The 27,166-nt window shown below is 36.4% G+C and overlaps 1 protein-coding gene across 1 annotated transcript in view; it reads right to left on the reverse strand.

Moving 5' to 3' along the window:
• Nucleotides 1–27,166, reverse strand: part of VPS13B (vacuolar protein sorting 13 homolog B) — a 449,503-nt gene that overhangs the window by 298,723 nt on the left and 123,614 nt on the right. The window contains exons 18-19 of the mRNA XM_034068500.1: nt 11,692–11,826; nt 10,605–10,778 (exon numbers count right to left, since the gene is read on the reverse strand). Of these exons, the coding sequence (XP_033924391.1) occupies nt 10,605–10,778; nt 11,692–11,826 (309 nt within the window). The remainder of the gene's footprint in view (nt 1–10,604; nt 10,779–11,691; nt 11,827–27,166) is intronic.

Raw genomic sequence — 27,166 nt, forward strand, 5'->3', positions numbered from 1 at the left:
AAATAGTTTTATTCCAGAAATAAGACAAGCATAGGCACTTCTGAGGGTGGAGGAGATGGGAAGAAGCAGTCAGACCCTGAATTATTCAAATTATTATTTGATGTTCATGGAATAAAAAAAATCACAGAATGGTTAGGGTTGGAAAGGACCTGAAGATCATTTAGTTGCAGCCCCTCTGCCATGGGTGGGGACGCCTCACGCTAGACAATTGCCCAAGGCTCTGTCCATCCTGTCCTTGACCAATACCAGGGATGGAGCATTCACAGCTTCCCTGAGCAACCCGTTCCAGTGCCTCACCACCCTCACAGTAAAGAACTTCTTCCTTATATCCAATCTAAACTTCCCCTGTTTAAGTTTAAACCCATTACCACTTGTCCTTTTGCTACAATACTGAACACTTACTTTCATATTACACCTTATTTTCATTTATGGTTTATATCATATTATTAGAACATGGGGTTTTGGTATTGGGTTGGGGTTTTTTCCCATCTGGCATGACAGTTATCAACACCGATATTCACAAAGATACAGATCAAACTCGGATCAGTCTGACTCCTTTCATGTCCATTTTCTACAGGCTGTGGGCTGTTTTTCCAAGTTTTCTGGACATGAGGAAGCATAGTCAAAGCTACTTCTCCAGCTTGGCACCAATCCCAGGCAAATGGCCCAAGAAGCTGTACAGTGACAGATACTGCACAGGAGCTAAAAGTGAAAGAGCTGGCAGATACAGGCAGATGCTTATTGTGCCAACTGTAAGGGCTGACATGTTTGCTTGGGACTTCCCATCCCTTCAATTTGCATTGTCGGGCCACCCATTCCTGCATGGATAACCATGCAATGTTCTCAATAATTTCAGATAGTACAAACCCAAAGCAATTAACTATTTTGCTTGCAAACACAAAGAATCAACTTTCTAAATCTCTAGGGGAAAATCACTGTTTTTTTCAGACCCATCTACTTCATCTTGAAAATACATCAGGAATTAGGAAAACACATGGGAAAAGCAGACTTTGCATAATTTGCAAGGCTGTGTGTGGAGCACAGTATTAACAATGAGCAGCAGAATAGTGTTTGAAAGAGTACTTAGGACTCAGGTCCACAATTTGCTTTACTCCAGCACATTCCTCCAGCTAGAAGACTAGGGCAACACCTAAAATCTTCTCTTTCAGACATAGCTTTAGAAAAACAAATTTATTTTTTTCTTTTCTAAATGTCTTTCCTCTACTGAAGTGTGTAAATCAGATTAAAATTAAGAATCCAAAATATTTAGCTATTTAATTATATATCCACTCACTCTAATCCTATCACTGCATTTCTCAGATAGATTTAGTACTCCACGTGATACTGAGAATGTCAAGATACCTCAAATATACAGTATTTGTGCTTGAAGTTGATGTACTTCAAAATGTGTTACACAGAGATACTCAACATTTAATGCTCGAGTTACGGAAGTAGGCTAATTTTAGTTAATAAATAGAAAAGTTACACAGTGTACTGTGTATCATACTGATTTTAAGTACTTCTGCCACCTTACACCACAGTACATACACAAGTAACTTCCACATATTAGTTCTATTTCAGTGCACAGGGAAAAGAAAAACGAAATCAGCTCATACATCACAGAAGTGATTAAATGGTATAAAGGTTAAAAATGGCTAATGGTTCCTGCCGTACCAATTTCTACACGGTTTGCAGATTTTTGATATAAACAGAGATTGATTTTTCAGAAGCTTCACAGCACATGAAGAAAATTAAACTAATTTAAATGTTTCCAAAGTTTTATTCATTAAAGATAATCTGTTCAAAATCACTTTTGGTTTGGCCAACTACAGGAATGTGTCTTGGCTTGGGGCTCATCACCGGGGTTGTCTAATGGAATTTTTTTAAAAATCAAAATACTACTAGAATTCCAACTGCTTTGTCTAATCTTGGCTGTGAACTGTTGCTCTCTACACAATACTAACTGGTCAGTCACTTGGTAATGGCATAACTTTATTTTCTGACCACCAGTAGCTATTTTTAATATTATCAAAAGGAATTTCTGTGGGAAATTCAGGACAGTAATATTTGGGTGGAAGGGGACAATGTGGTTGAATATTCACTCTCTGTATTTAAGACTGCTTCCTAAACCATATAAGTGAGACTGTTAGTACATTTGTATGTATTGTGTGCTTCTCCCTCCCCTGCAGAAGTGTTTTAAGGCCAGGTTGGATGAGGCTTTGAGCAACCTGACCTAGATGATCTTGAAAGTGCCTTCTAACCCAAACCGTTCTATGATTATATCCAGAACACTGAAATCTTGGGTGTGACCTGTAGCTTCTTCTTAACCTACTATAAAGCAGAACCACTAAAATTACTGAGAAAGTAACCTGTATATTTAGAAACAAATATAAATTTAAATCATTTCTGCATTAAAAATAATTGAGATAACTCATTTAATGCTGTTTTTCATCAAACGTGCTATATTTCTGTTCAGATACTATTTAATCACTTGTTACCAGAATTTGAAAAACAAAAACTGACCTGGTCAAACTGCATTTAGATTTTACCAGCAAAAGTCTACTCATTTTCAGTGATATCTCTTTATTATTTCATTAACAAAAAAATAGCCATGTTATATGAATCATTTAGATCATCAAAGCAGTAATGAGAGCAGTATTATTCAATAATAAAAGCTGGAAACAGTTTAAACACCATTTGAACGTAAACAGTTACAGTCCCTTATGCCCATGTCTGGGAAGTGTCCAAGTGAAAGCTAAGGATCTCATGGCATTTTTTCTAAATGAGAGGAGCTATCCCAAGATGTTGGCTAACATGTATTTTCTCAATTAAAAACATATTTCAATGTCCAAAGCTATGTGTCAGCAATTGCTAAAAGCCTATGCCTGTGACATTTCCAAAACTCAAGTATCTAGTCACCTTGCTGAATAATGCTATTCCAGATGCTCAAGTGGAAAAGGTGAATGTATTCTCATAAGCACATGATGCACATTACCCTATACCAGCGACATATATATATATTACCCTTTAATATATATTACCCTATACCTATACCAGCGACATTACCCTATACTGTTATGGAAACAGAAGTTATCATTTGAGTCCACCTTTTCTTTTTTTTTATGCTTCATGCTGGAAGTGTTAAATATGATTTTGGTGGCCATATGAAACACTCTGATGCTGCCAGATTGCAAAGTGAACAAAAATCCTATGGAACACACATGCATATATACAAAATAAAGGCAGCAGAAATAATCCCGTATCTGCCATTCCCTAACTTGCACACATTGAATGAGTGAAAAAAGGCTTTTTTTTTCCCTTTTTAGTTTCTTCCACAGAATTTTCTAGGTTATGTGCTGTTTAAAGAGAAGGTGCAATTTCCTTTATGTCCTTTAAAGCCTGTGAACCTGATGTTACCCACCACTCAAGACCTCAAATCTTCAGTTGCCAATACTGAAGCACAAACTTTTATCCCAAGGACTCAGGACCATCTACATTACCTATAGGCAGAAAGCTGTTATCCTGAGCTTGAAGAAATTAGAAAGTCAGGCAATGAGCTTATAATGAAAAAGGTATAAACCCAGAGTTCCAAGTCACTCATTCAAACTATTTCCTAATGCTATGTTGCAGGCTCCTGTTATTTGGAGACCTCATCTTCACTGTCCAAGTTTTGTTCTTATTTTGCCATATTACTGTTAAGAAAAGGAAATTGGAAAAAGGCAAAAGTACATCTTGGGCTAAAGATATTACTCAGCTTCCATAGTGCAGCTGAATAGTACACCTCAAAATCAGGCTTGAAGGAAAAACAGATATATTTTCAGGGAACTTAACTATACAGGCTGACTTCCTAACAACTGATAAGACAGAGAGCAGCCTATTTCTTTTTTTCAATATAAATTTTTCAACTACCATTTTACAAAACTCAGAATCCTATTCAGTCACAATTTCAGAATTTGAGGGTACACATATTGCTGAAGGATTTATAGCATATTACAAGAAACTGAACGCAACATCAGCAGGGAGATTAAAACAACTCTTCCCCCAAGAGGATTTGCAATTACATGATGGAAAGTTGAACAACCTGCCTTATTTCTGCACTGTGCAATTACCTTTCTATAACCAGAACTTAACGCCACTTGCCAGAGCTATGCAACCCAACAGTCATGTTAATAATGGAAATAATGTAAATATTAGTGTAGTATAGTATGTCCCTCCCTGATGCTACTCCCATGGACATGAAATTTAGAATGCAAACGAGTAGAGCAACAGACTGAACTTGAGGACAAGTTCACTTCCCTCTTAGAAGAAGTACTAAGTGCGGAATCTTCTTAAAGCAGTATATACAAAGGTCGTTCAGGTCTCGAGAAATTTTTTATACTTATCTTGGCTCTAGTCCATGACATATTGAGCTGTGAGGGTAATGGGGAGGATGGAGCACACACAAGCTGGTGAACATGGAAAATTAAACGCATTTAAAAAGAGGCTTTTCCTTTCTCAGATTGGTATTAACTTGCATTTACCAGCTTGCTCTATCCCACACCAATCTCTCTTCCTGAACTGCTCAGGAGCGTCACTATCTGCTGCCCCCAATTCAATTTCTGATAAAATTAAAATATGTCAGACATTTTTTTTATTACAACTAATTTCAAAACCATAATAGAGAGAAAGGGAGAGGAAAACTGCATTACCACAAAATACTTCCACCCACAATTTCTATAACTCTGAAAGCTTCTAAATATAGCCTCACAGTTCAGGCGGTTGAACTGCTATTTTTAATCCAATTTTGAAAACTAGAGGACATAACTAGTTGCCCAAGGAAGTTGTGAATGCAGTGTTAAAAGGTCAGGTTGGACAGAGCCTTGGGTGACATCGTTTAGCGTGAGGTGTCCCTGCTCATGGCAGGGGGGTTGGAACTTGATGATCTTAAGGTCCTTTCCAACCCTAACTATTCTATGATTCTACTAGAAAAAAAATCTTCTAAAAGCTTATACTTATCTCAATTTAAATTCACCCTACTCCAACAACAGACTACATGCATACTGTATTTTCAGTAACTGATACTATTAGCATTCATATTTTTCCAAGGCAAAACATGAGAATAAGCCAGATTCTAAAAGCAATTAAGAGAATATAAATGTTGTGCACTGCAAGAGCACAGTTCTCAAAAGACCAGAGTCCTGGCAACTATCATAATCCTTTTGAAATTGTGCATATTAAGATTAAAGATCACTTTGTTCCTCTATTCCCACAACTAGTTGGTATGGTAAAAAGATCAGTCCCCTAGTTTTATATGTAACATCTTTAACATTTGCTCTCCTTTCTGTGCATGTGATTAAATGTAACATTTTGAAATCCCAAAGTTCTGAGAAAAACATAAATCCTTGTCCACAGCTGCTGTTTGACTCTGGAAACACATGCATTTTCTTTTCAAGCATCTACCATCAAAAATCCCAAAGGACTTGAACTGGAGAACACCTGCATCTCTTCATTTAGTTCCAATAACAGAGTCTAAACTTCAAAATTACAAAAATAGATGCTATGTTCAGCTGCAGCTACATTCTGCCCCTAATTCCCGTGAACAAAAATGCTAAGAGCATGAAATCATTCAGGCAAGCTCTGTCATCGAGAGGATAAGATTTTTTGCACCAGAAGCCCAGTGGGAACTTGATAGAAAACTGGCAACAATTACAGATAAAGTACATTGTGAAATCCTCAGGGAGAGAAAAGGAAATGTAATAAGATAGATGGGTATAATTTTTACACATTTATGCCCAAACCACAAATGTGACTTGTCTTTAATTACTTCAATATATTAAGCATTTTTTACTCATTCATTGTGTCAAATCTTTCCAAAATACTCTGTATTGGCTTATGAATTCTCTTTTACAAGTGTTAATTTTTTATTTACTAGCATAAACGTTCACTTAAATTGGAACTGAGAACTTGAAAAATATCATTGTTCCAGTTTTAAAATCCAGATTTTGCAGTATCCCCAGTCTAGGCAGTCAAAATTCAGTAAAAAAAATGCCAATGACAGGCTTTTTTAACTGCAAGAAAGGGGGAGTGGGGCCATATACAAGTGTGTATGCATAAAAACAAACATATGTAAAATCGCTCAACTCCTTTCAAGTAAGTTCTAACAGATAAAAATCTGCTGGTTTATTATACAAAAAAAAAAAATCATGTTCCTGCTGGTACATTTATGGTACTTTCTTCATGTTCAAAGATACAAATTCTTCGGTCTTAAAAATATATTCACTTCACAAATTATTTTTTTCCTTTTGGGGACAGGAAGAAAATGGGAGTGATTTTATCTAAATTTACAAAATATTGATAGTGAAAAAAAAATCCCCAAATCTTTGTATATTTAAGAAACATATCACTTAAATGAGAAATACCAACTTCTACAAGGTTGCATATTTGCTCTTCAGCCTTCATACAACTTTCATAAACTAGAGAAGCCTTCTCACTCTTACTTTGCTCCACTGGGTGTATCAATTTACCACACATAAGCATGATATTAATACAGGTACTTCTGGTTACTCCTTTATTCCACTGCTGCATTACTGAATTCAAGATCAGCTCAAAGAAAACTTTATTAGCTGTATTTTTTATTTTAGTTCCCCTTGATTTAGATGTAACAAAGCTCTTCATACAGCGGCTGTGCACACACTCCCAATTATTCAATATGGCAAAGCCAACAGAGCTTAATCAGCTCACCTCATCTATTCAACAGCTGTTCATAATTAAATACTAACACCAGCGTTCATTTTGCAATCTCCCTGGTTCTCTCAAAGGCCAGGTGAAACAAACAAGGTCTGCAGCTTGCTCCAAGGGTTAATAAAGCCAGCGTTATTTCAGAGAAGCAGTAAGACGACCTTCCAAAGCCCTGCGGTAATGGAATAATCTCCTCTCTTGTACTTGTTTTATATGCCCTAGCTGAGATAAAGATTGGGAAGCATATCCACTGATTTTTACAGTTATGTACAGTGATTTCTGGACAGTTTTTCATACAAAAAAAAAAAAAGTATCCAAAACTAAGCACGAGTATTTAAAGACTGAACAAAATCATATTTATATTCCTCATGGCTAAATACTTCCTCTAACATAGGTGGTTCAGTTTTTCACTATGCTAATGACACTTTGTGCACCAAACAGTAAAACACTCTTGCTAAGTAATCATGAGTACATGCACTTCTAATATATAATACTTACTCTGCCTGTACATGCTGTACATCACACACTTTAATGCTGCCGTTTTTCGAATTACATTTTATAGAGTTTTTTACTTAACTTGTCATACTCAATGCAGCACAGCACTACTAGAATTGTGATCTTTCCCTCTCAGTAGCAAGAAGTGAAATAGAAGAAATAAAATACTACTATAAAGTGTTTATCACTCTAACTATAAATATATCCTCAATCTTTGCAGGCAAGCAGTAAAAGGAAGTTGCACAACCATCCTGATCACCCTGGATCGTACAATTCAAGTGGCACAAGACAGCAGACAGTTGCTGACTCAACAGGGAGAGGATAGGATAGGTCCCTTACCCGTTCTCCAGGTAAATACATCCTGATTTATTCAAGAACCTCATGCCATTTGCACAACCTTCTCCTTGGCATTTTATATCCAAACAATAGCTTTGATTTTAGACCACATTGTTTTCCCTTCAGCTTCACAGATGCATAATGAAATGGTTAATCTTCCTGCACTGATTTTTATATAAGCAAAAAATTATTAAAAATCACTTACACAGTCATTGTATTGTATTCCAAGATTCTTCCAGAGTACCCAGAAATTCTCCTGAAATTGCTTCTCTTGGTTTTACACACAGCAAAATATTGTATCATTCAGTTCAGTTCTTAATGGAGGTGGCTAACCAGCAGCTCTTTAGCTTTGCACAGCTCCAATGCACCTCCTGCCCTGCTGCAGGGATGTGACCATCAGCTCCGCTTACACTGAGCTTGCAGCTTTCTGAATCTTGTATATGGGGAGAAGTAAACTGAGTTTATCTGAGTACTGTTTGACAACATACGAAATCCCATCCAGCCAGAACTGCTGTCCCCCTTGGCTCCTTAGAGAAATAGTGTGTGTATTTGGAAAGTACCAGCTATACAGGTATTTGTATATGTACTTTGTAGAGTCAGCAGATTTGTCCAACCCTGGCTTTACTTCCAGCAATCTGGTAATATTGAACAATTCTAGATGATTTCTCTCATCTCTCCCGGATAGCTTTTTTATTATTTCTACAAGCAGGTTGCACTAATCTCTCCACTCTTCTCTGCAGTCCAAATTCCTATTCCTGAACATCATATCTAACATCATTAAGATAAAGTGTTTAAATAGCACAACTTCAGTACTGCACAATCATCTCCAGTAGTACAGGTTTAAACAGCCCTTTTATTCCCCTGAGCCATAAGCTGAATTTGCTGTGAAATTATCCAGTATAGCTTTCTTAATTCCCAGAAATGACTGCAACTGACAGCAAAAGCATTTTTATGCTCTCAAATCACTTCATGTTTTCTCTTCATGTAATTTTCACTGTCATAATGAAAGGGATAGCCGTATCTCCTATATTAAATTGCCTTCATTACTTCAGCAAGTATTTGAAAGCAAAGGCTTTAATTAACTCCCTCATCTTTTGTATTGAAGCTGAGCTAATTTAAACATTAATGTTTCATAGTTTTAATTTATATTTTAAAAAGCTCACCAAATCATTTGCAACACACTATTCTTCATGTTTACTGGGACCAAAGCTTTAGCATAGTAGTCAGATTTTCCCTTTCACTTGTCATCAGTCACAGGTGCCACCTTACAGATGTCGAGAAGCAGAGCTAAAGTCTGAGCATTCAAGTTAGCAGCAACCACTGACTGCACAGAATCAGTGCAACTTTCCTAAGGCACGGGGGGGGGGGGGGGGGGCCCCCCCAAGAGGGAGTGACATTTCCAGTAGATTTTCAATTCTAAAATCTTAGCATTTTAAAAAGTAGCTCCATCATCTACAAAAGACACTTGTCCATTACAAACCAATTTTATGCCTCTCAAAGTCCCTGCATATGAGTCTGGACAGCACTTCATTTGTCAGTGCCTTAATTCTCTTAGGCACCTCCTGTCACAAACTATCAAGTACTCTCTACTATCTAATTGGACTGTCCATAACACTGATGAGCTAAAATGTATGTCATCACTGTGACTTGTAACAAAACACAGTAATTCTGTAGTATAGGTATGCACAGCTCTTTTAAAAATGCAACTAATATTCTAAGATAAAAATCAGAAAATTAAACTGAAAAAAAATACAACAATTAATAATAATAATTAATATTACTATTATGACTATTCAAAAGCTACTTAAGACAACAGGTGCAACAAAGATTTTATTTAACAAAAAAACCCACATCTGAATAACTCAGAGACAGTTGAATCATTAATTGCTTTTGGGCAATGTTTTAAGGGCAGGAACTTAGGATAATTGTTATAATAACAGTGCTGTAAACATTTCCAACATGATGCTCTCCAAGAAACATACAAGTAGAGTTACTGAAAAAATAACTGCTGGAGTGCATAGCGCTTACAAATATTTACTTTGTATAGGAATCAAGTGTTGCTTACATAGGCACGGAAAAATTACAAAGATGATAATAAACTCACTGTTATTTTTCAGACTAATGGCATTCAACCACCCTTACACATGAAAAAGAATTAGAGGGAAAAAGCACTTTTGAAGTTTACTTTCATATTTCATAATATTGGGATCAGCTAATTCTTTTGCTTTCCTTAAACTAGATCATTCTAGAGTTTGTTTTTCTTCCCCTATTTTATTCTACTCTCATCACAGCAACAGGGTAAACTTTTAAGAACGGGAAAGCATTGTTTTTAAAATGCACCATACCAACAGCAAAATCTAGATCCATGTGTATTTCACAAACTGTATTATAGCTATTTTCAACTAGACACATTTCAAAATTCTCAGTGTTGCTTAAAACAGATCAATGTTTTGTTTAAAGACCACAGAAACCATAAGAACGTCAGGTAAAAGTATTTATGCCCACAAAGTCAACAACACCCTTAAATTTATCCAATCCACTCTCTAAAAATATGAACTTGTTCCTCATTCAAATAAACCACAACACCAAGTTTGATGTCAAATGTGTACTCTGTAGCATTTTTTAAATAACTTTTTATTATTAACAAATTTTATGTCAAATCTTTATTTATAAATTATGCTGCAAATTTATATGAACCATTTTGAATTCAGCTTGTCAATTTCTGTGTAAGAAGCTCCACCTTCTTACACAGAAAGGAAGAAAGAATAAAACTTGTCTTCTTAGCATGGATCCTGCCCCAAAAAAGTTTACAAGAGGTTTTATATAAATAATTTAAAAGGAAATCAAGTCAACAAAACATTCCTTATTGAAGAAGACACATCAAAATACGGCTTTCATGTTTTCTATCTCAAAGTGAGCTACAGTTATATCGTGTCCAGTGTGTGTAAAAGACACTTTGGCATTTGGCACATTTTATATCAAGCCCCTCTTTTGAAAATTACATTGGATAGGAAAAATGTAATGTGATACCAGCTTAACAAGAGTTTTGCACTTACCAGAATTATGGCAGTAGTCCATATCCTGTGGAATTTGGATTGTAAAGGCTACCAAATCTGGAGCTAAGAGAGATTCTGGCTTTCTGCTCTCATTGAGCCATTTACTGCTGTGCAAGTCTCTGGTGTCAGAAGGGCCTTGAATTAAAGGAATCAGCTTACATTTTCCACCATCACCTAAGATAAAGATTAGACTCCTTACAGCTATTAATGTAACAAGATAAATTTTCAACACAGAAACATTCACTAGTCCAAAGAGAATAGCTATTAACATTGTAAGTGCAGAATTAAAATAGGAAACAGAAAGAGCAATCTCATATAAACTATTAAACAACTTCCTGAATGTTATCTTGTAAATGTCTTCACATCCAGGAGAATTTCAAACAATCAATTCTCCTTAAAATAGTAATTTCCATCCCAACTTTATAAAATAGTATCTTTAAAAATCACCATGGACACCATTTAGACTTCAATAAACTGTATTTTGAAAGTTCTTGACATTAGCTGTCTTTATATATATAAAGACATCATAGACATTGACCAGAAAAGTTCTTGCATACTCTTCAAGAAAAATTCTGTTAAAGAAATTTCAAAACTATCACAGAGCCCTCAAAAACTTCACAATCAATATACATGCTTGTAGCACTAATGGAAAATGAGACCTTAGGCAATAAACAGAATGTATCAAAATTATGCTACATATAAAGCAAAATACAACTATTCTGTGCAATACAAAAATGCAGTTATTCCCATTTCCTTAATTCTTTTATATTAACATTACTCTCAGCAGGGAAAAAAAAAAACAACAAACAAAAAAAATAAAAAAACCAAACAAACAAAAAAAACCAAAACAAAACAATGCCAAGACACTTTTAATCTTTTATTCAGTGTAAAAATTGACAATACTGGGGCCAGACTAGATCATACTGGCACAATTAACAATAAAAAAACCTCAAACCAGAATACAAAAACCCCTCTCTGATTCATAGGAACAATGAGTAAATTCTTGTTTCAGTAACTCTCCTTGTAAAAAGCAAGGCCAATTCTCCTATACAGGCAATAAAGTTTTACATGGTCCAGCTGCACATACCTGGGGCTTTGGCACAAATTTTTATTGATCCCACGGTCCCAGAGGCGCATTTGACCAATGATGTGCCGCAGTACTTCAATTCAACATTCTGGATTGAGCCCTCAAGAGTTGGCAGGGGATTCTTAGATTTCACACCTAATAAAAGAAAACTGCAAATGTACTAGCCTGTTGAATTTAAATATTTTTATATTCCTTCACCAAGGCATTTAAACTTAATTATACTTTAATTATCTACCTTTAGATGTTCTTATAGCATTTTTGTTGTGATTCACAGTTTTTAAATAGAAGTGAGATAATGCTGTATATGGGCATTTTAATATAAACAGTTATGCATAAAATATACAGAGGTAGAGGAAAACACAAGGCCACTTAGAAATTGGAATAAAAATATGTATATATACACATACATACACTTTTGTCTTCACTTTGTAAGCACCGCCTCTGCCATTCTCTTTCATGTTTTTATTGTGACCCCCTTCATTTCAGGATCTTAAAATGACTTAAGTGTTTTCAGCTTACATTTAGACAATATTTTACTCAGTAGCAACATAAAGCATTAAATTTATGCAGCTGAACGGCACAGAAGGCCAATGGCACACTTGCCATTTTTCAGAGGAAACTGGAGTTCAAACCTTGCCTTAGGTCACAAGTGGAAACAAGTTTTGGTGGTCTTTCCTCAGCAGCCCCCATTTATGCACACCACAAAACTACTTCAGAGGTTGGAAGAAATCAGTGTATTGGCAGTCACTTCTGAAGAGCTGCCTAGAACCGTGGAGGCAGCAGCAGGGGATCTTACAAGTCAGGACTGAGATATGCTGGCAGAGCTCAAGGGCAGCCCCCAAAACAGCCCCAGAGCACGGGCGGAGGAAGCCAGCCCTCCTATTCTGTACAGCACTGCCCATCAGAAAAAAACACACACATTTACTTGCAAATTACAAATAGCGTCAACACCTGTAAGAAGTGCGAAAGGAAAAACTAACAGAAGTCACCATTTTTTATGGGTTCTCTTCCCCTCATGCAGAAGTGACTTGGAATTTGTCTGTTAAAATTGGCAAGGAGCTTGTTAATTATGCAAACATTTGTATAATTATGGAACCATTTCCTTGCATACGTAACATAGAATGTGTTCCAAAATCCATAACTATGCAAGGAAAGTATTATGGAATATCAGGTAAAAAAAATCATTTAAAAGCATTTTGATATGTATTTCAGGATAGTTACACACATTAAAAGGAACTTAATATATTGTCTACAGAGTGAACTCACTAGGTTTCTGCACAATCTCTCAAAGATTTAATGCAAAGAACAACCTTTAATATATATTAACTGGTAAGGAAAAATTCCTAAAATGTGATAGGAAACACCAGATTTAGGATTAAGCCTGGTAATAGTGCTTAGTTCACTGTGCCTATTCCAGTTCCTAAACACTGAAATGTATTTAGTAGTATATACAAAATCATTTGGTAAGCAGACTTCTTGATGTACTTCTTGCACATATTTGTTTAAGTTTTGCTCTGGTAAGACATTAAAATAATTTCTGAATTAAAAGTACCTTCCAAGGTAGGGAGAGAGAAGCATAATACAAAGTGACACATAAGCATACAGTCTTATCAAAATTTAATCTGTGTTCCAGCTATACTCAGGCTTTTCCAACTGTTCTAATAAAGAATGCTTCTTAGAGTTTTTGCTCTTCTTTTATCTCCCTTTGTGTCATGCCTTACCTGCACATTAAAGAGCGAGTGCTTTATGCTTCCAACAGCACTTAAGAGCAACAATGATAGCCTAAAAACCCCTGACCTGCTAACTTATTGGAGTGAAACAGGTTTCTAATGTGAGGAAGGCTATTATTTGTCAGTGTTGTCATTGTTACTGTTTGTTACTTATTAGTGCCATCATACATGAGCAATCCACACACTGTACCACATTGTCTCCATCTTTTTTCTGGGATTCACAGCCCCAAACCTCAGCAAATGTCTTTTCCGTGGCATGATACAAACCAAATAACCAACCCATTCATGCAACCCCAGCAAACTGAGTCTTCTCTTACTTTAAAAATATGTAAAAAAAAGGCTAGGAAAACAGAAAATGCAGAATCACTAGCTTCCACACAATTTATACTTATGCATCCCTGAATAATTCTGTTGAGATCTAAGCAAGACCTGGATGATACAAAGGAACATGAAATACAGTTGTGGCTGACCATCTTAATCAACTTAAGAGTGAGTTTAAAGTTAGCACGAACTTCAAGATTATGATCTTGTAGTTGACTATAATCTTTATAGTCTTGTTTCCAAACTACAGTTTAACACTTGTGAGAAACACTCTGAAACTACTGTAGTCATGGTGCATTTCTTCAGTGCTAGTCATGTCTTTGGAAAGGGAAGAGAGCAGATTTTCCTGCATTGAAGTCGCTCCTGCTTGATTAGCTGCAGCCTCTGTACATCAGAGTGACAGAGCACTGGAACAGGTTGCCCAGGGGGGTTGTGGAGTCTCCTACGTTGGAGATATTCAAGGCCCGCCTGGACAAGTTCCTGTGTGATGTACTCTAGGTTACCCTGCTCTTGCGGGGGGGTTGGACTAGATGATCTTTCGAGGTCCCTTCCAACCTTTGGGATTCTGGGATTCTGTGTGATGCAGGAAGGCTTCAGGCTCAAAGAATGCTCACTGCAACCCATTTGTGTGCTTGTCACTACAACATCCCATCAGTTCTTAGTCTGAAAGATCAGCTACCAGTTTTAGTCTCTGGAATACACTCTCATTCCCAGTCCTGCCTGGGGTAAGCCTCTTTTAAAGTTGAAAATCCCCTTTGATCTGAGGCACAGTATCAGACACAACACATAAATTTGTTAAAAGCAGATACAGTATTTGTAGGCATTTCCCAGTCTTGGCTCTGGCTCTTCAGACTTCCTATAAGCTTGTGCAAATAAAGGCCATCGTGTTGAGGAAAAAAAAAATATATATATATACATATATATATATATACACACACACATATATATAAAGAGAAGCAAAAAAAATTTTCCCTGTCTTCTGCCTATTTCAAAACAAAGATTATAAAATACTGCTAGTAGCAGCCAAGATTACGGTCAAAGCAAAACAAATCTGAGTTCATAATTTGACCCCCATCTTTCAAATCCTCTCAAAACTGGTAGCTTCTTGCTGTTTCCATCTTTCAGCAGCTCTTTTATCCCTCAAAATACAAGGTGTGATGTCCGATACATTTCTCTCACTTCACCATGGAAGATTAAGTACTTTCAAAACTAAATATTTTCATCATGGAGTGTCCTTTTACACGTATTGCCCTGGACAAACTCTTTACATTTAAGACTAAAACTTCCCATGCTAGTTACATGTGTAACTTGAACTTTGTTTTAGTATCATATTTGAAAACAAGCAACTAAGTTTCACATGACCATGCTTCCTATTTGTTTTTGTTCACTCCTATTTCCTCACAAAGTCACTTCTGGACTTGTTGAATTTCAGCAAGATATGCAAGGTTATCAAAGACATTTATTTCCTACAATCTTCGTAAAATTGTGGGTATGTTTGCCCTTTTACCTGACCAATCAGCATATTCACGACAGTCAGGAAAGCATCACTCAAACTAGCCAGTGCACTGTGTTTCGCTCAGCCAGCAGTTAGGGCTCATGATGGGCAGCTAGGAAAGCTGAATGGCTTGGCCTTGCAGAAACCCACAAACCCTCAATACATAATCATACAATTAACAACCATATTTTCGTGCATACGAAGATGTAACTGACAGCAGTAATAAGCTATTTCTTTTGGGATTAACACTTTCTCAGTTGTTTTCAATTTTTTGAAAATAAAACATTATTAGGAGAACATAGCATAACCATGCCCCCTCCTCTTCAAGGATAGTTTTGACATCAAATGGCAACATAATCCTACCCTTAGTTTTAACATCTGATAACCACAGCACCCCACAGCACCCCAGTAATCAAGGAGAAGTTCCAAGAAAAAGCTGAGAGATACTCAGAAAACCAATTTATTAATGGTTATATAACCTACAATGATGTTTTTAGGAATTTAGGAGGCCTAACAAGATTTTCATCACAAAGACAAAAGTCACCTAAATCTAAGGTGATTCTCCCTGCAAAGTTACAAGTCTCTTTTTGAAATCACACAAAATTTGGAAACTTCTGGTGAACCCTTTAAAATAAACAGGTTTAATACAGGGAAGCAGCACATTTTCTTCAGTCTCTGAATTTTCTTTTTAACTATGAACCACTCATAAACTTGTGAAATTGGAAAGCTACTCTATAGGTTAGAATCCTTGTTTCTTATGTATACCTCTGAATATCTATAGTTTCCATCCCTGTAACTTTAGCTCTTCCTAATCTCCTTTATTATCTTTTTCATTATGAAAATATTGTAAAATCGAAGTCTCAACAGCTGTACAAACAGCTTAAAGTGTCCCTTAAATACCTATTTCAGCAAACAAATGTTTAAGTGAGTGAAGTCTGGGGCTCCCTTCCCTCCTCTCTATGTTCATCTTTTTAGAGGCAGTGTCTTCTCAAGGGATTGATTGAGCAGGAAGATGTTAAAACTCCTAGATAAGAAATACTCTATGCCTCCAAATACCAGCTCAAACTTAGTATGGAGAGAAACACTCCACTTAGTTAAGATATTGAACATGAATTCAAAGAGGAACCAGGAAAATCAAATCTATCATTGCAAGCAGCAACATTACTCAAATTCAATGACCTGGAAATGAAGCAAGAGGAAGGCTTATTTCCAAAATGTGAGACAACAAAGTAAAATTTGTGCCACACACAGTCTTCTGGAATCATACTTTCATAAGTCAGCACTGTCATTTACTTGACTTTTTTGCTCATTGTAGTCAAAACTGTAGAACAGAGTGACCATGCTTGTTTTCCAGAACACCTCAAATTCGTCAGTTAATTTAGTATTTTCATCAGAAGCATGGTAATGAGACTTTATGGAGATAGATACACATACCTGTCTCCACCAAATATAGCCTATGGCTGCTTCAAATAAAAATGACAATTTTACAGCTGTGTTTTTTTGTACTGGTAATGTCTTGGAGAACTATTTGCAGTAACAATCAGGTGTTTCTTTCCCAAGATGTAACCATATTTATACTTGATGATCAAGCATCATCTGTGTTAGTTGAATTAGACTATCACACATAGAGTACAACACATCTTCAAAGTCCTAAAATGCTAGGTTTTCCATACTGCAGAAACCTAAAGTAGGCAGAAAGATTTTCTAACCTAAAAATCTACTACACCTTGACAATTTACAACTTGTGCACAGTAACTCACTTTAACTCCAAGCCAACAGAGCCATTCTGATCTAGAAACACTCACAGAGGTATCACACAAGGAAGGTTCTCCCACAATTTATAGCAGGCATTCACATCCTCCCCTGACTTCGATCATCATAGTTTTGTCTCTCTGCATGTATATAACCCACCCAGCCATGCAGCCTGCCTGAAGTACCTGCATTCAGTGACATTCTATGTGCAAGCAGGAGGGAATTAAATTCCTAAAGGCAGGTCACAGCAGTGACCTTTCTAGATCAGTCCAGGATTTATACTAACAAGCCTATTAATGCTGAGCAATCATTTAAGACCTGTTAATGAAGTTAACTAATTAGTGATTTTTACCAATGGCCTACACATCTTTCACCAATCCATTTGTACTAAGGCAAATTTGCAATGATTAATGGAAAATCAAGAGATAAAATCTAAACTGTTAATGGAAAATACAGGAAATCAGCAGAAGAGGTATATTACTGATTCTGAGGACAGGAGTCAGGACTGTGTGATACCAAATCCCTTAAATATAGTAAATAATTCTTCAGAAAGATCATAAAAGAAAGAATGGCAAAATATGAAATAGGAAATTAATAAGGCATGACTAAGACTTCTAGAAGCAGCTCCACATGAATTCTCTCCATATTTAGGCTATGCCCTGAGAAGGAAAATTTTCAATGCTTAAAGCATTAAGCAGCAATAAACTATGGTTTGGCAACACAATATAGTAAAAGACTGTCTCATACATGTCAAAATGATTTCAAACTCAGTAAAAAGATGAATCCATGAATAAGCAAGGAGCTATTAACCAAATAAAATCACATCCAGGCCTGTCTTACTGGAAATCAAGAAAAAAAATCCAATTCTTTTCACAGAAACATCTATTGAAGTTTTAGATATGTAACATAAAAACTAGTGATCAAATTAAAGCATAAGAGAAACCTGATTTCTTTCATGAGAGATATTCATATGTATTCAGTCCCTGCTTAAGCAGTGCCCTCAGTGAGAATTTATAAAGTCTGTACTGAACTTTGTTACAGAGATAGCCCTTCTGAGGAACTTAAAGCTAAAACCAACCAAACTTCATTACTTCCTCCTTGCAGTACGAACATAACAGAAGCCACAAAAGGCCAGATCTAACTGGCATCAGTCCTACTTTTCATGTTCAAAGTATCAGGGAACACGACCTTTTGCGTTCTTTGTTGCAGTAAAACAACAGCATCATAGGAAGTTCAACAACTCTTTCAATTTCTGTGCTTCCTCACATACAACACCTAAAGAGAAAACACTTAGGGGTTTTCATCTTCGTTTGATTTTGTGAGGTTTTCTTGTTTCAGGTTTTTTAAATGAGAAAAACAAAACAAAAGAGAGCTAGATTCTAAAATGTAGAAGCCAGGTTATAAATTTATAAATACTTTCTCAGTTTTCTGTAGTAAAACTAAATCTTTGTGATTAAGTTCCCCAAACATCTTAGTGTCTTCACAATTCTATGTTTCATCTGTCATCATTGTCCGCAGATCATATTTTGCAGCCCTCACACAGACATACACAGGCTACTATTTTCTTTCTTCTTCAAAACAATCATTCAAGCAGCTTATTTCGAGGAGGTGTCAAGGGATGGGTCTATTTTATATTTTTTTTTTGATAACTCAACTTCATTTAGCATTACTGTTGCTATTCTGATTAGCATAATTATTTATTTTCTCGTACCTGTGTCAATCAAGTTTTCAGTCTACATGCCTCCATTCTAAGCAATTATTGTTTCAACCCCACCCACTTCCAAGACTCAAGGGCAATAACAACAGGATTGCAGTAGGCTTGTCTTGCCTCTAACATATGGTGAGCTGGACGATTTTCTCCTATCTTCAGCTTCTTGTACCACAGTTCCATACCTAAAAGAAACATGTCCCAAAGAACTGCTCTTGCTTCCATTTTCTCTTCAAACACGATACTCAATGAGAAAGTAAGTGTATAGAAGTGTCAAAACAGCTATTGACAGACTGAAATATGTAACAATAACAAAATATTTATCAATGTATCTACCATTCTCTTCATCAGAACATAAGCTGCAAAACCCAGATGCGCACACATGCACAACACACAAACGAAACTCTTCACGTACTTCCAGTATTTTTTGCGGGCAGATTTCAGAGCCAAGCACACAGCCAGTTATACAATGGTCTCCACCTTGGAGATCAGTATTAAAATCTCAGTAACTAACCACTTTCATCCTTAAACTGCCAGTAAAGTAATTAAGTCTTCTCCATTTCCAAAACACTAAATCAGATATAGCACCATCATTTAGTAATGGAGATTTACATATCACAAAAAAAAAATCCCAGCTTGCTAAAGAACAACAATATTTCACCTACGAGGAGTAGGCAAGTCCCTGATGTTACACTCCCATTTTGAGACTCAATGCAATGACCTTCATATAGGTCTCCTCTACCAATCCACAAACTTCATGATTTTCCTAAAATATTGCTTCAAATGGAGAGGGAGGAGGAGGAAAACAGGACACAGACACACCAAACAAACAAGAAACAGACCAAAAAAAATAGCGCAACAAGACCAGAACAACTCTTCTGAAAATACACCAGAGCTAGGAAATGGTTCAAAACTCCCTTTACCCACCATACTGAAGCCAGCCAGCAAATGCTGATGGGCCTCCTACCACAGCCCATCAAAACGACAAGGACCATCCTTAACCACTCTCAGGGAAGGGTACAGGTACACAATCCATGCAGTCTGACTACTACTTTTTTTCATCTGAGTAGCCAACATTCACAGAAGGAATGCCACCTTCCATCTTTAAACATACATAGTTTTGCAAGTATCTCTAAAGCCTTATTGTTAAAACTGTAGGTTTGGGCAACTTATTATTGCTAACACTCAGGCTATTTAGGCATTCCCAATTATAAGCATTTCTAATTGAAGCTATTATTTTAGATCTGACAACATGATACTGGTCAGGACACAGGATTAAAGTGGCTTTAGTGGCACTGTTCCTGCTGTTGTAAACAGAGGTTCATAAAGAAGAAAAGGACTGATTTTCCTTTCTGCACAATTCAAGAGCTGCATTTCGGATACTACAATATCATTTGAGACAAATCATAGAAGCCCAAGTTAATGCATTAAAATAACTTTTGTCTGCCAAGAAAACATAGAAAAAACATCAGAATCTGAATTTCTAACTCAAAAATCATGGCCTAACAATCCTTCTGTTCTACATTGTCAGGAGACAAATGCTTGAAGTGACATGCTGGAATGTGTGAAATGCTTCCACAACACAGATAAATAAGAATTTGAGAAATTTTTATCCTAAAGTGTTTGAAACAAGATCCTGAAAAAGACAGACGGATAGAGCTTACAGTTTCCACCCCTAGTAATAAACCCTCTGGTTGGAGATAGGCACTCACAATTGGTTGCTTCCATCTTAGTTGCATAAGTCTTCTATCCCTTTCAAATACAGTACTTTTGCTGTATCTGATCGCTGTTGGGACAGGTCTTGTTTAATATCTTTGTCGCTGACATGGACAGTGGGATTGAGTGTGCCATCAGCAAGTTTGCTGATGACACCAAGCTGTGTGGTTCTGTTGATACGCTAGAGGGAAGGAATGCCACTCAGAGGGACCTTGGCACGCTTGTGAGGTGGGCTGATGCCAACCTCATGAAGTTTAACCATGACAAGTGCAAGGTCCTACACCTGGGTCGGAGCAATCCCAGGCACAGCTACAGGTTGGGCAAAAAGGAAATTCATGGTAGTCCTGCGGAGAAGGACTTGGGGGTGTTAGTCAATGAGAAAATGAACATGAGCCAGCAGTGTGCACTCACAGCCCAGAAAGCCAACTGTATCCTGGGCTGCATCAGGAGGAGCGTGACCAGCAGGTCGAAGGAGGTGATCCTGACCCTCTACTCTGCTCTCAGGAGACCTTACTTGGAATACTGTGTGCAGTTCTGGTGTCCTCAACATCAAAAGAACATGAAACCGTCAGAACAAGTCCAGAGGAGGGCCACATCCTTGTGGGATGAGGGGACTGGAGCACCTCCCATATGAAGACAGGCTGAGAAAGTTGGGGCTGTTCAGCCTGGAGAAGAGAAGGCTGCGTGGAGACCTCCTAGCAGCCTTCCAGTATCTGAAGGGGGCCTACAGGGATGCTGGAGAGGGACTATTCATTAGGGACTGTAGTGATAGGACAAGGGGTAACGGGTTGAAACTTAAACAGCAGAGGTTTAGATTGGCTACAAGGAAGAAATTCTTTACTGTTAGGGTGGTGAGGCACTGGAATGGGTTGCCCAGGGAGGTTGTGAATGCTCCATCCCTGGCAGTGTTCAAGGCCAGGTTGGATGAAGCCTTGGGTGATATGGTTTAGTGTGAGGTGTCCCTGCCCACGGCAGGGGGGTTGGAACTAGACGATCTTGAGGTCCTTTCCAATCCTAACTATTCTATTATTCTATGATTCTAAGTTCAACAGCTCATTAAAAAAGTCAACACATGAAGTATATTAAAACACTATTTCTCATTAATATATGGTAATAAAATCACAAAAAACATGAGCTGCATTTTCTGTCCTGAGATTCTATTAAGTCTAGTTCAAGTTCAATCCAGTACCAGTTCAACTGCCTTATCTTCAAATATGCTGAACATAAGTTGCAATACACCGTAGGCTCTGGAAAAAAAGCCTGCATTATACAACTCTCTTAGTAAAATGGTGTGTAGCAACTAGAGAAAACAGGCATCTACAGCTTTCCAGGACAGCAAAATGTAGGATGAAAGAATAAAGTCTTAGTGGAACCACAAGTCATCTCAAATCTCATCACCTTCCATTTGAACTGTGAAGCTCATTTTTTAAAGACACATCTATTTAAATATGTTATTTGGCAACTATGAAACTAATAAAGCCTGGTTTTCTGCAGGTTTGTATTTTTTAGCAGTTAAAAAGCTTCATTCAGCAGAGCAGATACAAACCTTATAGTGATATGTAACGTACCTCCTATGAAGGAGAAAAGAAATGCCAGATCTCATCCACATGGCTGTGGGCTTCCCTGTAACACACCTAACACCTGATCACCTGCTTCCTGTCAAACAGAATATCTAGTGACTGAAATCTCTCACAAGTTCAATTTGAGATAACTGCATTTAGGGCAGAACAGTTATGGACCCGTAAAAAAGTCAACAAATTGAGGATTTTAGAGGATGGACATAGTTACTCCTTAGAAGAAACTGCAAAGGTTTATAAAAACTCAAAAGAAGGGCAGATGTGTTCAGTAACAGTATTACCAAAAATAAGAAAGAACATCTAAGCTATAATCAACAGTTTTATTTCCTGAGTTGCTGAGGATGATGGGGGAAGCAAAAGAGAACACTTAACATCTTTCACTTGGGTGGTGAAAAAAACCGGCAGTCACATGATTTAAAGATGCACGGCAGAGGTTGCTGCTGGGGATACTGACTGTAAAGAAGCAGGAAATATAAGGAAGACTAATTCAGACAAGGTGGGCAAGTAAAACATGATACAGATCAGACAGAAAAATTCAGATACAGTAAAACAGTATTGTCTTGAACAGTCTACCTATGATTTTCTTTCTCAGGCAATATATGCTGTTTTAAAGATTAGAAAAGATCTGAAGCTACCCCTTCACCCAGAGTTTTCCACATGCATAGATAAGAAGATTTCAATTTTTTTAAAGATAAGTTTTCTTTCCAACTGGAGTATCATTCTTAGTCACAGTTTTTTATATTTCACTGCATTTCTTTTATAATGTGCTCCTCCCAGCAATTTAAATATACATAGTTTAGGATATAAATTTAAAAACACAATGCTCTAATTTTAACAAAAAAAATTTTTTTTTTAATATTCTATTGAACTACTGAGGACTTCAAGAGAAACAGTACATTTAGTGTCTGGAATGGCAATTTCTTACACTAGGAGAATATTAACCTTTAATCTTTGAAATCATTAAAGAAATGTTTGTAGAAATATTTTTAGCCTCTTTATCTGGTCAAAGTACTGGAAGTTAAGTCGTGTCTGTACAAACCAATCATTTCACCAGCAGTTTTATATTTCTTTAAAGCCTCATATAAAAAGCACCTGCTTAAAGTGAGTAATGGAGTTTTATATTCATTGCACTTAGGAACAGCGTATGTAACCTATTCCGTTTTCCTCCCTTGTGGAATATATTTCAGCTTATATTGCACAGCACATTACCGATGTGTATAAAGACTCTCTGATCAGCAATTTGGACTGCAGACAGCAACCTGCATGAGTACACTTTTTTCCCCTCCTTAAATACAGTATCCACTTGATTCACCAATGCAAATTAAAACCATCCTTTAAAGATGATGATCTCACCTTCACAGTGAATACATGAAGCCCATACATGCTAATACCATAACAATGTCAGGCTACAACCTACAGCATATACCCTGCATAACCAACACACACATTGTCAGCATTAGGGAAAAAAGATAATATATTATCTTCCCTGGCCAAAGTATCTAAAATCTCCATTAGTATTATTAATTTTTGAAGGGTTAAGAAACCTTCACATCTATTTGCATATAAGAAAGAAAATCTAAATCCAAATTAAGAATAAGTAATAACACAATTTAATCTCAGAAGCAGCATTCTGCAAAAAAAAAAAGCAAACATGAAAAAGGATACTTTTGTATATATAGCTTATAAAAGCACATGCTTGTGACTTATGTCCTTATAGTTGAGAACCTTAAGGCATTCTCCCACTTGCCTTCAAGCATAAGGTTTCTCTGCAGAATTTTTTAGCATGGTATTTTGATAAAAATAGATACTTGCAATCTCCTAACAGTAGTGTTCTTCAATTATGACAATATTCATAATGGACTTGAGTATGTAATTTAGGCATGAACACGTAAAGAAAAATATATTATTTTTAAGTAAGCTCCTGTTTTTCATTTTAAAAACAACAGTGAATTTTGACAGGTCAATTTAAATAATTTTGTAAACACTTCTGCACAATTAATGAGTCATATAATTGTATTCATTAATTCATTGTAATACTTATTACTACATTACACTAAGAGAGTCCATCAATTTCAGTGTATCTCAAGCAGTGTCTTTAACAGATTGGTTTATCCTCTACACACAAAATCACATCCTCACAAAACCAGCTGCTACCTTAAACAGTTACTCTTTGCATCTTCTTTCACGCACATATCTCTATCTTGTTAAGTTTTAAATAACATGGAAAATACATTTGCCAAACCAACTTAAACTAAGCATAGAATTACCTGTCAATATTATTGCACGTAAGTATTTACTCACTGAACTAAACAGGAAGAAAGGGTTCGAGCCCCATGAACATTAGGTTGATTAGTACCTCATGGAACGCTGCAGAAGAAGTTTTGAGGTCAAGGCAAGTTTACAGACCCCATGAGAAGTGGAAGGAAGAGATATTCTACAGCCACACATTTGAAGAAATAGTATCTGTGATTGGAGAAGTACATGTTTTATAACTTACTGTAATTAGGTTAGCACTACAACAAGCTTGTTTGTTACAGATTTTAACACCAATATACTTAGTACAGTAAATCTTGGTAAATCTACTGACTATTGAAACATCTGAGGCACAGAGGACTTCAAAGTTAAAATGAAATTCTGATAAATCTTCACAATGATACCAAAGGGAGAATTTGAAAAGAAGAAAAAAGAAAAGAAGAAAAAAAAATAAAGAACACTTTTTAACACAAAGAAGCATTACTATGAACTTACTCTTTTTTCAATGTTGTTTCTTTTGCCAATTAGACATCCTTACCACAATTTCAAATATGTACTGAATGTCCTTATAAGTATTATAGCTTGGCTTACTTCATAAAAGGAGGCCTATATGAATGCCAGTTGTACGCTTTTCAACAGAAGGATGTAAACTTATTTAGTGATCTGTTTTTCTCTTTCATCTTATCTCTAGTTTCTGTGTAGATTTATAATGCTCATTGTTTCCAATTTTAACAAATCACCTAATGGCAGAAAGGAAAATATGTTAACCTTGGAATTATTTGCAGTTGTAGAAATCTCTTTTGTCTGGCTCATGCAAGGCCTGCAATCTGTTTTAAACACAGATTGTCTGTCTTTTGTCTGACAGCCACCAAGCTGCACAAATTACTTTCTGCCTGTTCACCTGTTTGCAGCTGTGTCTGTAAGCCAAGGATTCTGTAGTTTGACTGGAGCAACCACTCCAGGATTGATGACATGTGCTGCTGATAAACTGAGCAATTTGAAGAAATTACTGGGTAAACTTATTGAAAGACATCTGTGCATGAGCTGAGAACTAGAAGCCTTCAATTGTGTGTTTGCAACCTGCAGTGGCGGCAATCTGTTTGAAGTGATATCCTTCTATAAGAGAGCTGGCCCTGACACAAAATAACTAGACCATCTTTGCAACATATTTCCTCACACGTCAATAGAATTTTGCTTTTTTTGGTCTTAAATATATTTCCTAAATAGAGGATACAACAACAATTAGGACTTCCTATACTCATCTAGCAGAAGTAACTTCTTTTGAAGCGTTTCCATTTTTCACTGAGATTTGGCATTTTGTATTGTTTCCCAGCCTCCTCTGCTATGTAGACTGGTTCTCAGCAGTTAATGGTTAGACTCGGAGACATGTCTAATCTAAATACTGGGGACTCAACTCAACTCTTCCTTCCACTTGCAGAACATCATTACCTCTTCAGCTAACTAATATTACTGCCTGAACTTCTGCTCTAAAATTCAGTAAGGGCTAAAGTTTATTTTTGAACCTTGTAAACCTGGATAACGTTTGAGCTTCTGGGGGATATTTGCAGATGTTAATTTTAAGCTCAGAAAGTCCACAACTGCTATCTCAGAGTGAGCCTCTCCATGCACATGTGTGTATGTATGAAATTCTTTTGGTTTAAAAAAGCTCCACCAGACAGGGGAGCTATGTGTGATGGCTAGTCATTTCTAAGCTGTACAATTACATTTAGCAAAATAAATTCCTAAATCCTTTGGGACACATTCTATGGTGATATACTTCAATGTTGCCCCCATTTCCTTTGTTCTTGCACAGTTAGCATAAATGTGTTTCAAGTATACACTGTGACACAGTAAGCCAAAGCAGATTTCTACATATCTTCAAATGTTTTAGTAGCCCAGAAAAAAAAAACCAACAAATTAAAACAACAGTAATAATGATTAAAAAAAAAATAAGAGAAAGCATCTTAAGCCTAAAAATGTAACTGCTTAAGGAACTTTCAAAGTCTGCAGTCAGAAGCACAGAAACTGTTCACTTTCATATCTGCACATTAACCCCTTCTTCCCCAAGTCTTCCTTTTATGCTTTTAAAAAGCATGAAGCATGCAGCACTTAAGTATGTGAAGTGAACAATGAAAACAAACTATTCATTTCACCTTGTTTTCTTTGCAACTAGCTCATACTAAAAGTCAAGGTATTGACTGAAATGATCAAACAATCAGGGCATATCTGTGCTATTTGCTACTTTTAGCAAACGAAATTAGTGCTTCCATTTTAACTTAAGTCTTTGAAGGCAAATATTACTTTTAAAAGTATTTTCACAAACAAGATCTACTAACAATTTTCAGAATATGCATTAAATTGGATGAGAAGTTATTACTGCGCTTAAACACATTTGAAAACAGAAAAGCAAAGATTTCAACTTAAGTAGCTATATAAACTGGGCTTTCACATTTCAGAACCCATAAACTGGATTCAATACAGAGCTGAAGTGACCTGGAAAAAAGAATATATAGTACAGTGTATATGCATACAATAAATCAAGTTCTGATTATATGCAGCTAATAACTATACATCACTAATAATAAAACCCTTAAGATACTGTGCTTTAGCAGATATCTAAGTAAATAAAGTATGGTTTTATCTTTACCCTCTATGCATATTATGAGTCAGAGCATTTTTAACATCAGCTTTTATTTTAAAAGAGCTAAGTCGTGAGAACATTCTTATGTACCACTTCATAACTCTGACACCAAGTATGTATAAAAAGATTAGCCTTTATTTGGTATAAAATCAGTTGGCAGTTTTACATCTGTGCAATGCAACATAAATACCCCAGCTGGCATCTCAAGCTCACACACATATGGACTTCAAAACAGAAACTTCCTTATTTGCAGCACTGCCAGGGTAATTTTGTATACTCTGC

The sequence above is a fragment of the Melopsittacus undulatus genome, chromosome 1 (genome assembly GCF_012275295.1).
Source record: "Melopsittacus undulatus isolate bMelUnd1 chromosome 1, bMelUnd1.mat.Z, whole genome shotgun sequence".
Classification (NCBI taxonomy): domain Eukaryota; kingdom Metazoa; phylum Chordata; class Aves; order Psittaciformes; family Psittaculidae; genus Melopsittacus; species Melopsittacus undulatus.